The 15,051-nt window shown below is 39.5% G+C and overlaps 1 protein-coding gene across 1 annotated transcript in view; it reads left to right on the top strand.

The window, feature by feature from the left end:
* The window catches only part of DSPP (dentin sialophosphoprotein), a 5,044-nt gene extending 4,864 nt beyond the window's left edge, over positions 1–180 (top strand). Inside the window, exon 4 of the mRNA XM_046655907.1 lies at positions 1–180. This exon is cut by the window's left edge and continues 2,073 nt beyond it. Coding sequence (XP_046511863.1) covers positions 1–180 — 180 coding nt within the window.
* The last annotated feature ends 14,871 nt before the right edge of the window (positions 181–15,051 follow it).

Below are 15,051 nucleotides of genomic sequence, written 5' to 3'. Positions count from 1 at the left end.
AGTGACAGCAGTGACAGTGACAGCAGTGACAGTAGTGACAGCAGTGACAGTGCATCTGACAGCAGTGATGAGAGTGACAGCAAGAGCAAGTCTGGTAATGACAACAACAATGGAAGTGATAGTGACAGTGATAGTGACAGTGAAGGCAGCGATAGTAATCACTCGACCAGTGATGATTAGAACGAAAGAAAAACCCATAGGATTCCTTTTGTGAAAAGTCTGGTGAATAATTGATGGGAAATAAAGACTTCTAAGTAAGCAAAGAAAGAGGAGAAATAAACAGAAGACATATGTCAACGTGCACATGAACAATGAGTGGAATAGTCAAACTGTCCAATTCAGAACCAAGTCCCACAGCCTCGGAGAGAGAACTGGGAAGCATGACCTTTGGTGCATGCATGTTAAAATATATTCTGAAAAGATTTTGTTAAAAGTGTAAATCCAAACGTGAAAGAACAATGAAAACATCCTTTAACAGTTTACACACAAACCTCAAGTAATCGCATGCTACATAACTTCAACTTAAGTGCCAAGTGCTTTAGAGAGTGTAGCTAGCAAACACATCGTATCAACAACCTGTGGCATTGCCTTAAGATTTCAGTAATTATATTTTCTGGATAGATGATCTGCTCGCTACTGAGTAAAGATGCTGTTACCATGATATGCAGCTTGGCTACTGATTCATTTGCTTGTTCTAAGGAAGAAATACATTGAAAGGTGAAAAAAAAATCACAGCAATGATTTATCCTATCTTGACCATGGGAATAATCTTTCTAATCATTGAATAGACTAACCACAAATTATGAAAATTCTGAAGCGTGCTAGTCAGAAAAGCATTTAGAGGCTGTTTAAGCAACAAGATCTGATGTATAGTATTCTGTTCCTGAAAACCACTGGTAATTGAGCCTCAAGTCCCTAAAACTATTGACAAAACTGATGCAGCTCTTAGGACAGTGTCTTGCCTCCAGTAGCCACTCTCTAAATATTAAAAAATAAATGAATACGTAAGTGAAGGACTCTGGAGCAGGGCGGGGGCTTCACCTTTTGAACTCTGTCTTCAGAACTCTGTTAAGTATAATCAGTTATTTGTCTTCCACTTCAGAAGTCTCACCAAGTCAAGCTTGGTTCATATTTCCCTTTTAACTCCCCCACATGCCGAAACTTCCAGATGAGGCCCTGAGACTCCCTTCTAGATATTAATCTCTTCAATAAAGCCAAGTGTTGCTGGTGGGTAGCGTTTGGAAACATATTTTTTATTTGAGTCATATATGCACTCATATCTGAGAGTGGATCATTTTGCATGAGCTTTTGCATGAATGAGGGTAATTCTTAGTTTTGAGATGAAGCCCAAACTTTAGAACACGAAGATCTTGAAGGTGTATGAGACTAGAATGTGATATTTAATAGGGTGGAGCTATAATTTATCACCCAAACTAGGATACTTTTGAGAGTGCAAGGGGTGCTATCCATAATGACTTGGGGACAGGGAGTCTAAATTGGGATTGTCTGGGGACACTGGCAGATACAATGACCATGACCATAAACCTTTAGGGTATTGTTCAAGATTTAGTAGTGATGATTTATAATTTCCCTCTTTGTCTACTTCGGCAATTTTAGGTTTGTTCTAATTCAAAGGTGAGAGTCCGTATAGTGAAGTTTCAAATGCAAGTTCTTTTATGTTAACTTTCAACCAGTCATTAGTTGATCATTTATATTCTAATGTTAGGAGTATTTTACACAAAGAGTTTCAGCAGGGTTTTTTTTTTCTGCCTCCTTCCTCTTTTATGCAGGAGTTTCTTAGTTAAGAGGTCAATGTTTAGTGCTAAAGGTTTTAAAAATTCTGCTACTCATAAACTACTTGGCAACTCATAACACTGTAAAATTTCAGGTTTCTACTATATCACAATCATGCAAATTACTCCAAATTTCTTTCCTTAAAATATGCTCTAGATTTTAACTCCTTTAGGTTTCAGGGTTTTTTTTTAATTTGTAGAGTGCGGCTTCTAGTACTTGTCCCGCCGATTTCAAAAGGTTGTCATGAACACTAAGTCAGGCAATGGATGTGAAACTCTGTAAATTGTACAAGATATGTAAATAAAAGAGATAATGCATTTTGGTGTTACAATAAACATCTATTTCTGTGACTGTTCACAGGAAAACTCCCTTCATCTTAATGAGTTTGCAAGTAATTACTCCCTCCATCATATCTTTAAAAATTAGCAATTTTTAATTGAAAAAGTAATATATGTATACATAAAATAAAAATTTCAAATACTATGAAAAGATACAAAAATACTAAATCTCTATCATCCCAGACCTCCGGTCCTGTATTTCTCTTCCCTAGAGGCAATTCCCATTACTAATATCTTGTGGAACTTTCCAGAAATATCCTATGCACATATAAGCACATATGTTCCCCCTTTCAAAACACGTGGAAATCTACTATACACGGTGTGCTTATCTTACTCTTTTTAACCTAAGAATATAACTTGAATATTGTTGGTTCATAGCACACAGATCGACATTCTTTTTCACAGCTGCATTGTATTTCATTTTATGAACTGCCACAAGTATTTAATCTGTCCCTTTTTTCCTGTCACTTTCTAAGCCATTTCTAGTCCAATGAGAGTCTCTGCAGGTGTCACCTGAGTCAATAGCCCAAGCTGGATAAATTTCAAGCCAGTTCTTATAAAGACTTCACCTTAAGAAATGTTTCTGGGGGTAGAAGAGATATTCAAAATCTAGGCCTGATGTCAGAAACAATGAAGGAAGATTATGACCCTGATTTTCTTACATAATAATATCTGCATCGACCTCTGGACTTTCGAGACAAATATGAAGGAGACACGCCAAAAGAATGTCTCAGGAGTAGATCCTTTGAACACAAGAAGTCTGGTATTAAAAAACAAAATTGATTGGGGTTATTTTCTGGAATAAAGACTAAAAACTGTCTGCTAATATTGCCCATGAGAACAGTACTTTTTAAACTGCAGTTTACCACTCATTTAGTAGCTCATGATATCAATTTAGTGACTCATGATCAACATTTTATAAAATGAAAGAATAAAAAACTTAGTGCATCCTATGTGGTGTTTTGTGAAACTTGACGACATTTATCTCTACCTACATACATACACAAACATGTCTAAGTATGCATATCCAAGGACATGATGTAAAATGTCCTTCTGACTATTGGTGGCAGTAAAAAAAATTTGAAAGCCATTGGTTTAGCAAAGCATTGTAAAACACAGTTATTGCTAGTAATTATTTATTTACTTTTCACATTCACTTTTCTCCTTACAAACCTGTGTTTCTTTCCCACTTTTGAAGCAGTGGTTAAAAAAAAGAAACAAATAAATGTTGGCGTATGTGTGGAGAGGTGGGGAAGAGTGGTGGGGGATGGGTGTCTGGATTTGTTTGTGTTGCAGTAAAAGAGTGAGGTGACGTTGTCACCTTTTGAACAAGAGGCTATCCTGATGGCGCTGGTGGGTTTGTTGGGAATTAAAGATTTATTTGGGCTTGTGTGGGTTCCTCCACATACAACTGAAGACGCGGGATCTTAAAACTGACTCTCAGAGGTCATCTTCTCCTTCTCACCTGACTCAGGAATTCCTTCTGCATCTGCTCGTTCCATAAATCAGGAAACGTAGCAACGGTTTATTTTGTTGTTATAAATCTATTTCTTAAAATAGGTTATAAAGAGATAACCATTAGAGAGTCATACCTCACCATATAAATACATTTTAAATTATTAACTGGAATAGAACTTCCCAGAAGTCAAACTGCTTTATGGTTTGTAATGGAAGTTTTGAAAAACTTCAGACCAAAATAACTAGGAACAACTTTCCTCTCCCTAAAAGGAGCAGGAACAGAATAGAATAGTTCAGTCATAGATGAAAATATGGTCGTGTTCTCACAGTGATCCATTCATTGCCACTTGCAGGCAAATCCTCTAGAGAACGAAATAAGTCAACACACAGTGTTCCCAACCTCTGCTCTCTGAACAGAGATCGTGGGTTCATATGCTAAAAAAAAAAAGAAAGAAAGGAAAAAAAATGAGTCAATTCCCACGGGGTACACATGTAGCTCAGAAAAATGATAAGAAGTCTGAAGATCACCAGTACACTAGGCTCGATGGGTTTTCCACTAGTTTGCACGGCTCCAGCTCTAGCATGACACAGCGCATCTACAGAGAGCTTCAGAATAAGGTGCTTCCCTTGCTCCAAGTCCATTATTTTGGGCTTTTCCACTGGCTATCCCCCTCCTTCTACTCTTTCTTCTTTTCCTCCCTAGTATTTTTCCCTTCAGAGAGATGAAGACATGTCTGTGGGGAGGAGATGCTTTATCCCTTGCAGAATTTAACTCCCAGGCATCTCCCTGTGTGAGGCCCCGGGAAAAGGCCCTAGTCAGGGACTGCTGGGCTTGAGATTCCGTCACTGGTCCCAGATTTCAGTCACAACCAGCTAGCTCCCAGGTCCTACCTTCTCCCTAGTACTCTCTTCAGTTGAAACCACTGAATCTTTCCCTGCTGTCCTAACTCTATCTCCCTATTTTCAGACCAGTGTGAACTGAGGCGAAAGATACTCAGGCTGTAACAGACCAACACTTAGGCTGGCACCAAAGCACACTTACTTCTTGTCTGATCCTAATAACCTGATTCCCGCAGTGGGCTCTTACCTTGTCCCCAAGCGACAACCCCTTTGGTTTTTCTAACTGGGCTTCTACAGAGCTTCATCGTCTCCTTCTAGTAGACTGATTAGAATTGTCCCAGCCCAACCAGCCTAACATCACCAGGAGCAAACCTGTTGTCTGATGCAATCAGGCTTATCAGCCCAGGGCAGGATGGAGACTGCCACCAGAACAACCTCGGGCGGCGGGCGGGTGGGCATCTCAGCAAGCAACAGAAAAGAGAGAACTACTAGAGGATTTGGCGAAAGGGTGGAATTTAGGCGATACTTAAATGAAGCAATGTTGAGAGGCTCAAAGCAAAGCAGGCCTGTGGCTAAAGGGGTCAACATCAGGTTTGGAGTGTGAAGTAGACCCAGGCTCGTGCGTCCTTGGAAAGTGCAAAGTTAAGATGGCTGTAGGCTCTTGTATCCAGAAATCCCTTCTTCGAATCTCTACCTGGGCTGTAAGTTGAGACTGATTCTCTGTGTCAAAGTGCCTTAGACCCTCCAGGCAAGAGTAGGGTGTTTTATTTTTACTGATTTAATTTTAAACAGCAAAGTCTCTGATAATCTATGATTTTAGAGAATAAACTTTCTCAGTGATTAATAAAGCAGGAGTCATTCAAAGTAGGTTTTTTTTTAAAAAATTTTTTATGACACATTACAGCTTCAGTGTCCTTGAGAGATCTTATTTTCTGTTAAGTTTGCAGCTGGCTTTATCTGTGTCTGTCATTCCAGGCTGACAAATGATGGGTAGATTTTTAGTCTCTCAGTGTGAGCTAAGTTTTACTTTCTCAGGAGATCTGTTTCTGCTAAACTCAGACTCTGCTTGCCTTGCTAGTCCTTTTCCCAAATTCTGGCAGGACTCAGTGCCCACCTGTTCCTTCAATGTTGCCTGTTCCAGACGACCACCTGGCAGACTTTGCATCACTCCCAGGATTTGTTGTTGTTGTTTTTGCTGATTACTCTCTTTATCCTGAACAGACATTGCCATTTCCTCTCAGTCCCAGTGTTTTGCACACAGACTTCTCTGTTTAAACCCTTCAGCATGGCATAGTTTCTCCACTCCAATTTCTTGCCTGCCTCATGTAGATAGTGAGGTCCATGTTTTACCTCTTTTCTGTCTATTCCATTCTGCCCACCATAACTGGTCAAGTTCTGGTATTTAAAGTTCCCATCTCTAAACTGGATTTGAGTCTTCTTCTGGAATTTGTTTTTGAATGTCTTTTTCTCCATTTCTGTCCATAAAGAACAGCAGAAGCAGTTTACTTTCAGCTGGCAAGACCAGCAATTCACCTGCACTTCCCATCTTTCACTACACCTATCAGCTCTGCAGCCCTATCTCATAATTTAGTTTGCAGCATTCTTGATTGGCTTTCCCTTCCAGAAGATATCACACTGGTCCTTTATATTGATGCATTCATGTCGTTATGCTGATTGGACCCAGTGAGCCAGAAGTAGCAACAACTCTGTATTTATTGGTAAGACATTTGCATGTGGGAAATAAATCTTACTAAAATTCAGGGGCCTTTTACCTCAGTGGAATTTCTAGGGGTTCCGCAGTGTGGGCTATGCTGAGATATCCCTTCTAAGATGAGAGATAAGTTGTTGCATCTGGTCCTTCTACAGCCAATAAAGAGGCACAATGCCTCGTGGGCCTCTGGATTTTAGAGGCAACATATTCCTTGTTTGGGTGTGTTTCTCTGGCCCATTTACTGAGTGACCCCAAAATCTGCTAGTTTTGAGTGTGGCCCAGAAGCAGAGAAGGCTCTGTAACAGGTCCAAGTTGCTGTGCAAGCAGCTCTGCCACTTGGGCCATATGATCCGGCAAATCCAATAGTGCTTGAAGTGGCAGTGGCAGAAAGGGCTGCTGTCTGGAGCCTTTGGCAGGCCCCAGTAGATGAATTGCTACATAGGCTTTTAGGATTTTGGAGGCCCTGCCATCAGCTGTGGATAACTACAGTCCTTTTGAGAAACAGCTCTTGGCCTGCTACTGGGCCTTTGTAGAGACTGAACACTTGACCATCAGTCACTGAGTTACCATGTGACGTGAGCTTCCCATCATGAAGTGGGTGTTACGGGACTCACGAAACCATAAAGTTGGGCATGCTTTGCAACAATACATAGTCAAATGGAAGTGGTGTATAAGTGATTGGGCCTGAGCCCTGAAGGCACAAGTAGGTTACTTGAAATGGCCCAAATGTCCATGGTCCCCACTCCTGTCACACTGTCTTCTCTCTCCCAGCCTGCACCCATGACCTCATGGGGCATTCCCTATCCTCAGTTGACAGAGGAAGAGAAGGCTTAGGCCTGGTTGGCAGAAGGTTCTGTGGAATACGCAGGCATCACTCAAAAGTGGACAGCTATAGTACTACAGCCTCTTCCTGGGATATCCCTTAAGAACAGTGGTGAAGGCAAATCCTCGCAGCGGGCAGGACTTTAAGTAGCGCAGCTGGTTGTTCGTTTTGCTTGGAAGGAGAAAAGGCCACATGTGTGACTGTGTATCGATGCATGGGCTGTGGCCAATGGTTTGGCTGAATGGTCAAGGACTTGGAAGGAACACGATTGGAAAATTCGTGACAAAGAAATTTGGGGAAGAAGTGTGTCAATAGATCTCTGTGAGTGGGCAAAAAAATATGTCCTATATGAATGCTCACCAAAGGGTGGCCTCAGCAGAAGAGGATCTTAATAACCAAGTGACTAGGATGACCCGTTCTGTGGATACCAGTCAGCCTCTTTCCTCAGCCACCCCTGTAATCACCCAATGGGCTCATGAACAAAGTGACCATGGTGGCAGGGTTGGAGGTTACACATGAGCTCAGCAACATGGACCCCCACTCACCAAGGCCAGTGTGGCTATGGCCACCACTGAGTGTCTGATCTGCCAGCAACAGAGACTAACACTGAGCCCCTATATGGCACCATTCACCAGGGTGATCAGCCAGCCTCCTGCTGGCACGTTGATTACATTGGACTGTTTCCATTATGGAAGGGGAAGTGCTTTGTTTTTACTGGAATAGACACTTACTCTGGGTATGGATCTGCCTTCTTGGCATGCGATGCTTCTGCCAAAACTACCATCCATAGACTTATAGAATGCCTTATCCACTGTCATGGTACTCCACACAGAATTGCTTCTGATCAAGGAACTCAAATCACAGCAAAAGAAATGCTACAGTGAGCCCATCCTCATGGAATTCACTGGTCTTACCATGTTCCCCACCATCCTGAAGTAATTGACTTGATAGGACTGTGGAATGGCCTTTTGAAGACTCAGTTACAATACCAGCTAGGTGGCAATACTTTGCAGGGCTGGGGCAAGGTTCTACAGAAAGCTGAATGTGCTCTGAATCAGCATTCAGTATATGGTTCTCTTTCTATGATAGCCAGGATTCGTAAGTCTATGAACCAAGGGGTGGAAATGGGAGTGGCACCAGTCACTAATACCCCTAGTGACCCACTAGCAAAAATTTTTGCTTCCTGTTCTTGTGGCTTTATGCTTTGCTGGTCTAGAGGTCTTAGTTTCAAAAGGAGGAATGCTTCCATCAGGAGACACAACAATGATTCCATTGAACTGAAAGTTAATACTGCCACCTGGCCACTTGGAGCCTCTCATGCCTCTGAAACAGGTAAAGAAGAGAGTTACGGTATTGGCTGGGTTGATTGATCATGATTACCAAGGAGGAAATGGAACTATTACTCCATGATGGAGGTAAGGAAGAGTATGGCTGGAATACAGGAAATCCATTCGGGTGTCTCTTAGTATTACCATGCCCTGTGATTAAGGTCAATGGGAAACTACAACCACCCAATCCAGGTAGGGCCATAAATGGCCTAGACCCTTCAGGAATGAGGGTTTGGGTCACCTCACCAGGTAAAGAACCACAATAAGCTGAGATGCTTGCTGAAGGCAAAGGGAACACAGAATAGGTAGGAGAAGGAGGTAGTTATAAATACCAACTATGACCACATGACCAGTTACAGAAACGAGGACTATAATTGTCTTGAGTATTTCCTCATTTTGTTATGAATACATTTGTGTGTGTATATGTACATATATATATATATAAAGCAAATATATTTCTTTTCTTTCCTCTTCTTCCTTTATTATGTAACATAAGATGTATTGACTTTATATCAGTATTTAAGTATTGTTAATTTTACGTCTTGGGACTTCTTGGCCTCTATAATCATGTGAGACTATTCGCATAATACATTTCCTCTTCTATATATATCTGTATACATCCTATTGGCTCTATTTCTCTGGGGAACTCTGACTAACACAAAAAGTGGGAATGAAGGAATTCTGAGTAAGATGAACCACCGATTCGAAGCAGAATGTATTGAGGGTAGAATGAATACATGAGTATGCCTGAAGTATAAGATTCATAGAGAAATTATGAAACAGAAGATGAGACGGGGAGACAATAAGGAAGTAATGTAGGGCAGTGCAGTTTGCTTCATTTTGACTGGTTTATTTTCCAACCTAAAAAACAGCAATCTTAGACCGTTCACCTAATTAATAATAAATATGATGTTGGACAAACCTATCTATTCCTTTAAATTATGCAAAGAAGGAAATATTATCTTTTTACTAAGTGCCTAATAGGGGTCTGTCTTGTCCTAATGATATTAACAGACAATAAAAAGTGAAGTCATTATGGCTGCTTAGAGAAAGAAGAGAGCAGGAGGATGAAGAGTAGGAGAATAAAATGCAAAAGGTTCAAAAGTTAAAAGCATTAGGGGAGAAGTAGCATCAGATTAGATTATTGGAAATAGGACTAGGAAATGCATTCAAGGGAGCACATTGCTCACAGCTGATAGTTATGCATGTAATTTTATGTGTTCAGGAAGGGAACCTAGGAGACTAATAGGCATTGTATTGGTAAAAAGAAGGGAATTTCTTTTGGCCTACAATTAACGGGGATATAGGAAAGTTTGGGAAGGTTAGCAATTTCCACATCTGTATTTAACCAGACATCTCTAATTTGGTTCATATGGATTCTTAAATATATAGATCAAACCAAGGACTGAGGACATGATAATATTGCATTAAGGTTAATGCATATCTAAGTGAGGTGTTTACCTGCCTATGTAATAATTACTGTCATCAAAGGTGTCAGTGGTTATTATGCTTCTGCTCATCAAATCCGGATACACCTGAGTAGCAAAACCCATAGTCAAGGTAACTGCTAGACAAGTCAAAAACACATTTCATCACCAGCTTTCTTGTTATCCTTTGTCACGTTGATGGTGCATTTCATGAATATTTTTGTATGTATAAATTATATTTAAAGAAATATAATATATGCAAAATCTGGTTTGCCAAAATTACATATTTTATCATCAAAGTGAAGCAGCCACAAGTAAAAATAAGAATAAAGCATTTGGGAGAAAATATGCTCCACCACATATGTTCGTATCCAGAACCAATAATATACGCCTGGTATTCCATGGAATCAGATGCTTTGACACCATCATTTTTTTGATCTTACTAGATGGTTACAACAAAGGTTTTCACACATCACTGTCATGTTTGCCACTGGTCTGTCATTTACAGTAAGATGCATCTTAAAAAGTCTTTTACTTTCAGATTGAGCTACTCTTTTCCAGACCAATCTTTTTCCTTTCACAAATTAAGAGTTGACACTTTTGGAATCCAGTGCCCATCAAGGGTTGTAGAAAGGAAGTCCCAAGGAGGACAACTTGAAGAACTGATGCTGTAATCTGCTCTAAGCATTATTTAAACTGGCAAAGAAAAATGAGGGACATGATGTACCCAGTGTCATCCATTTTTTTCTACTAGCAATCTTGTCCAAGATCAGAACATCCTGCGGTCTCTAGATTGGAAAAGAATCAATTTCTATGGCAGACTGAAATCTATGTTTGTCAAAAAACTAAGCTGTGACATTGTAAATTCCCAGTCTCCCAATAGCCAGATGCAATTTTCAATTTTATTTAATAAAATAATTTTTTAAAAATCTGCTCTCAAGCCTCAAAACAAAGAATTAATTTAACTACCATTATGGGGAAGAGGCAGAAATGTTTTTAAAAACTCAAAAAATTCTGGTATAAAAAAGTTACAACCACTTGTTTACTTAAGATTAGAATGATGAAATTACATCATGGGCTCACAGAAGAGCTGTTCTTAATGATCCTATTCAATATTAATTCTCTAAAAACAGAATATTCATCTTAAAGACTTTTTACTATAAAAAATAATATACTAACCTAAAGGCGTAAAAGAAATGTACAACTTGAACGAAGCTTACAAAGCAAATGCGTGTTAGCCACCACCCAAGTTACAAAACAATACTAACTCCCCAGAAGCCACGCCCATGCCCCTTCCCCACTTCCATCCCCACTCTGTTCCCAAAGGCGACGCTCAGCCTATGTACTCACTGTCTTGCTTTTCTTTTTTGCTTTTATCACCTAAATATGCCTTCTAAGAAACTATCATTTTAGTTTTGCCAATTTTTGAACTTTATATAAATGATATCATACAGTATGTTTTCTTCTGTTTTTGCATTCTTTAACTTAACTAAGTTTTTCATTATACATATAGCTATATATTTTGTTTTTTAAAAAGTTTTTGTTAATGTATACTTCCTATTATATAAAATATATGACAATTTGTTTACCCATTCCAGTGTTGATGAGTATTCTGGTTGTTTCTGTTTTTTGGCTATTATGAAAAACGCTGCTATGAACATTTTTGTACATGTCTCTGATGCACAGAAGCATGCCTGTCTCAAGGGCATAGGCCTAGGAATGAAATTACTAGGTTATACATTTGCATACATTTAGCATTCTGTCCCATCATCATTTCTTTCTGGAAAGCTTCCTGGTCCTACTTCTTTCTGCACTCAGGCTGAGCTAAATGTCTCTCCTCTGTGCTCCCGTGGCACCTGTGGACACCTGTATCACTGCTCTTATCTCAGAAAATCAAAGAATTGCCAACTCTCCCTCTAAATCTGTGCTGCCCCATGTGATAGCCGCTAGCCGTGTGTGGCTACTGAAGTCTAACTTAATTAAAATTAAATAATATCAAACGCTCAGTTCCACAGTTCTCCTGGCCACATCTTAAGACTCAATAGCCACAAACGACTACTGGCTACCATATTGAACTATCCAAATACAGAACATTTCTGTGATCCCAGGAAGTTCTACTGGACATGCTGCTCTAGAGTGCTAGCTCCTCAGGGCTCAGGCTATGACTTATTCATTTCATATCTCCATGCCCACCACGGCACCTCACACAGCAGACTCTTGACAGACATTTGTTGCACTAGACTGCCTCCAAGGAGGTTTACAGTCCAGTGGTGAAAATCGAAAATACAACAAGGTTCCAAGGGCTGAGAACTCTACCATAGGGGCTGACACAATAGTTCCCTAATATCCTAAAGATGTGAGAACAAAGCTCATCTGTGCAAGGCAGACCTAGAGACTGTGAAGCAGGATTTGTAGATCACCCACTTCCAGCTTACAAAGGGGAGAAGGTGGCAGAGAGAGAGGAGAGGAGAGGAAAGGAGATCTCTCCGTAGAGAGTTGCAGTACGCTTGCAACACCCCCACTCCCTCTTCTCAGTGTAAAGGCGGGTAGGGTGAGCATTGCTTTCTCCTCAACATAAACCAAGAGAGAAAGGTATTGAAGGACCATTCAGAGAGCTTGCATGTGTCCCCTGGAGCTGGGAGAATCAAAAGACTTCAAAAAGTTAGACTTTGGCATCCCTGCTCTGTTGCTTGCAGGCTGTGTGACATTGGGCAAGCTACATGGCCTCTTGAAGTCTCAGTTCCTTCATTTGTAATTTTGAATTATGGTAGCACCTATTTCAGAGGGTTACTGTAAGAATTAAATGTGAAAATCAATGCAAAGTATTAATAATAGCAACTTAGCTTTATCTGAGCTGAATCTGCTGGTTGGCAAATTCCTTTTACTGTAAATCTTTGAACATGTTCTTAAGTTCGGCAGGTTTTAGCAGGTAAGCAGAAAATCCAGCTATCCACCAAACACGTGTGCTCCCTATTCTACTGCGTGGAGAGTTGTCTCTGGGAGGCACCTGCCCAGCTCAGGACCCCCTTGCATTTAGATATGGCCATGTCACAAGTTATCATCAATGGAATAGGAGTAAAAGTGATATATAATACTTCTAGGCAGGGTTTTCCTTTTTTTCTTCCTTCACACATTCCACCTTATCCACCACCATTTTGTTTTAGGAAGTAGATAATTGAGTTAGTAACTACTTTCAGTTCATGACATGTTATTATTTAATTTTTCCCTTTTAGCTTCAATCCCCAAACTCCTTATCTTTTTCCTCATTCCTCATACTTCCTAGGCAGCTGATCTCTTATATTTTGGTATATGTCTTTAGATACATGTGTAACTTAGAAAACTCGATTATGTTGTTTTGGGTGTGTGTTTTAAATTCATACAAATAATATGGTGCCAAAGATCTTATGAAATATGTGGGTATGGATTAAGGAAATGTATTATCTACCATAGCCTATTCATTTTTAAAAATTATTTTATAGACGTTATAATAGTTTATAACATTGTGAAATTTCAGTTGTACATTATTATTTGTCAGTCACCAGATAAATGTGCCCCTTTACCTCTTTCACTCACCTCCCAACCCACTCCCCCTCTGGTAACGACTAACCTGTTCTCTTTGTCCATGTGTTTTTTTATCTTTCACATATGAGTGAAATCATATGGTGTTTGTGTTTCTCCGTCTGGTTTATTTTGCTTAACATAATACTCTCTGGTTACATCCCTGTTGTAGAAAATGGGACAATTTTGTCTTTTATATGGCTGAGTAGTATTCTACTGTATATATATACACCATATCTTCTTTATCAATTCATCAGTCAATAGGCACTTGGGTTGCTTCTACTCTTGGCTATTGTGAATAATAATGCAAAGAACATAGGGGTACGTAAGTCTCTTTGAATTGTTGATTTCAGGTTCTTTGGATAAATGCCTGGTAGTGGGATAACTGGATAGAATGGTATTTCTATTTTTAATTTTTCTGAGAAATCTCCATACTGCTTTCCATAGTGGCTGCACCAGTTTGCGTTCCCACCAGCAGTGTGTGAGGGTTCCCTTCTCTCCACATCCACTCCAACATTTATTATTTTTTGTCTTGGTAGTTATAGCCATTCTGACTGGTGTGAGGTGATATCCCACTGCAGTTTTAATTTGCATTTTGCTAGTGATTAGTGATGTTGAACATCTGTTCGTGTGCCTATTTGCCATCTGTATATCTTCTTTGGAAAAATGTCTGCTCATGTCCTCTGCCCAGTTTTTGATTGGGTTGTTTGTTTTTTCGTTGTTGAGTTGTGTGAGTTCTTTACCTATTTTGGAAATTAACCCCTTGTTGGATATATGATTTGCAAATATTTTCTCCCAGTTGGTGGATTGTCTTTTCATTTTGTTCCTGGTATCCTTTGCCTTGAGGAAGCTCTTTAGCCTGATGTAGCCCTATTTGTTTATTTTTTCTTTTGTTTCCCTTCCCTGAGTAGACACAGTATTTGACAAGATGCTTCTAAGATGGATCTCAAAGAGTGCACTGCCTATATATTCTTCAAGGAGTTTTATGGTTTCATGTCTTACCTTCAAGGCTTTAATCCATTTTGAGTTAATTTTTGTGTATGGCAAAAGATAATGGTATACTCTCATTCTTTTGCATCTGGCTGTTCAGTTTTCCCAACACCATTTATTGAAGAGATTTTCCTTTCTCCACTGTGTGTTCTTGGCTCCTTTGTTGAAGATTATCTGTCTGCAGATGTGTGGTTTTATTTCTCGGCTTTCAATTCTGTTCCATTGATCTGTGTGCCTGCTTTCCTACCATTACCCTGCTGTTTTGATTACTATAGCTTTATAATATATTTTGAAGTCAGGGATTGTGATGTCTCCAGTTTGGTTATTTTTTCTCAGTATTGCTTTAGCTATTTGGAGTCTTTTGTTGCCCCATATGAATTTTAGGATTCTTTGTTCTATTTCCATGAAGAATATCATTGGGATTCTGATTGGGATTGCATTGAATCTGTAGACTGCTTTAGGTAATACGGACACTTTAACTATGTTTATTCTTCCAGTCCATGTGCATGGAATATCATTCCATTTCTTTAAGTCACCGTCGATGTCTTTCAGTAGTCTATTACAGTCTTCATTGTATAGATCTTTCACCTCCTTGGTTAAATTTATTCCTAGATATGTTATTCTTTTTGTTATGATTGTAAATGAGATTATATTCTTGAGTTGTCTTTCTGTTAGTTTGTTATTAGTATATAGAAATGCAACTGATTTTTGTAAGTTGATCTTGTACCCTGCACCTTTGCTGTAGTTGCTGATTATTTCTAAGTTTTTCAATGTATTCTTTAGG

Source organism: Equus quagga, chromosome 3 (genome assembly GCF_021613505.1).
Source record: "Equus quagga isolate Etosha38 chromosome 3, UCLA_HA_Equagga_1.0, whole genome shotgun sequence".
Lineage (NCBI taxonomy): Eukaryota > Metazoa > Chordata > Mammalia > Perissodactyla > Equidae > Equus > Equus quagga.
Note: the sequence above shows the minus strand (reverse complement) of the source record. Positions and strands in the feature narration are given on the sequence as shown.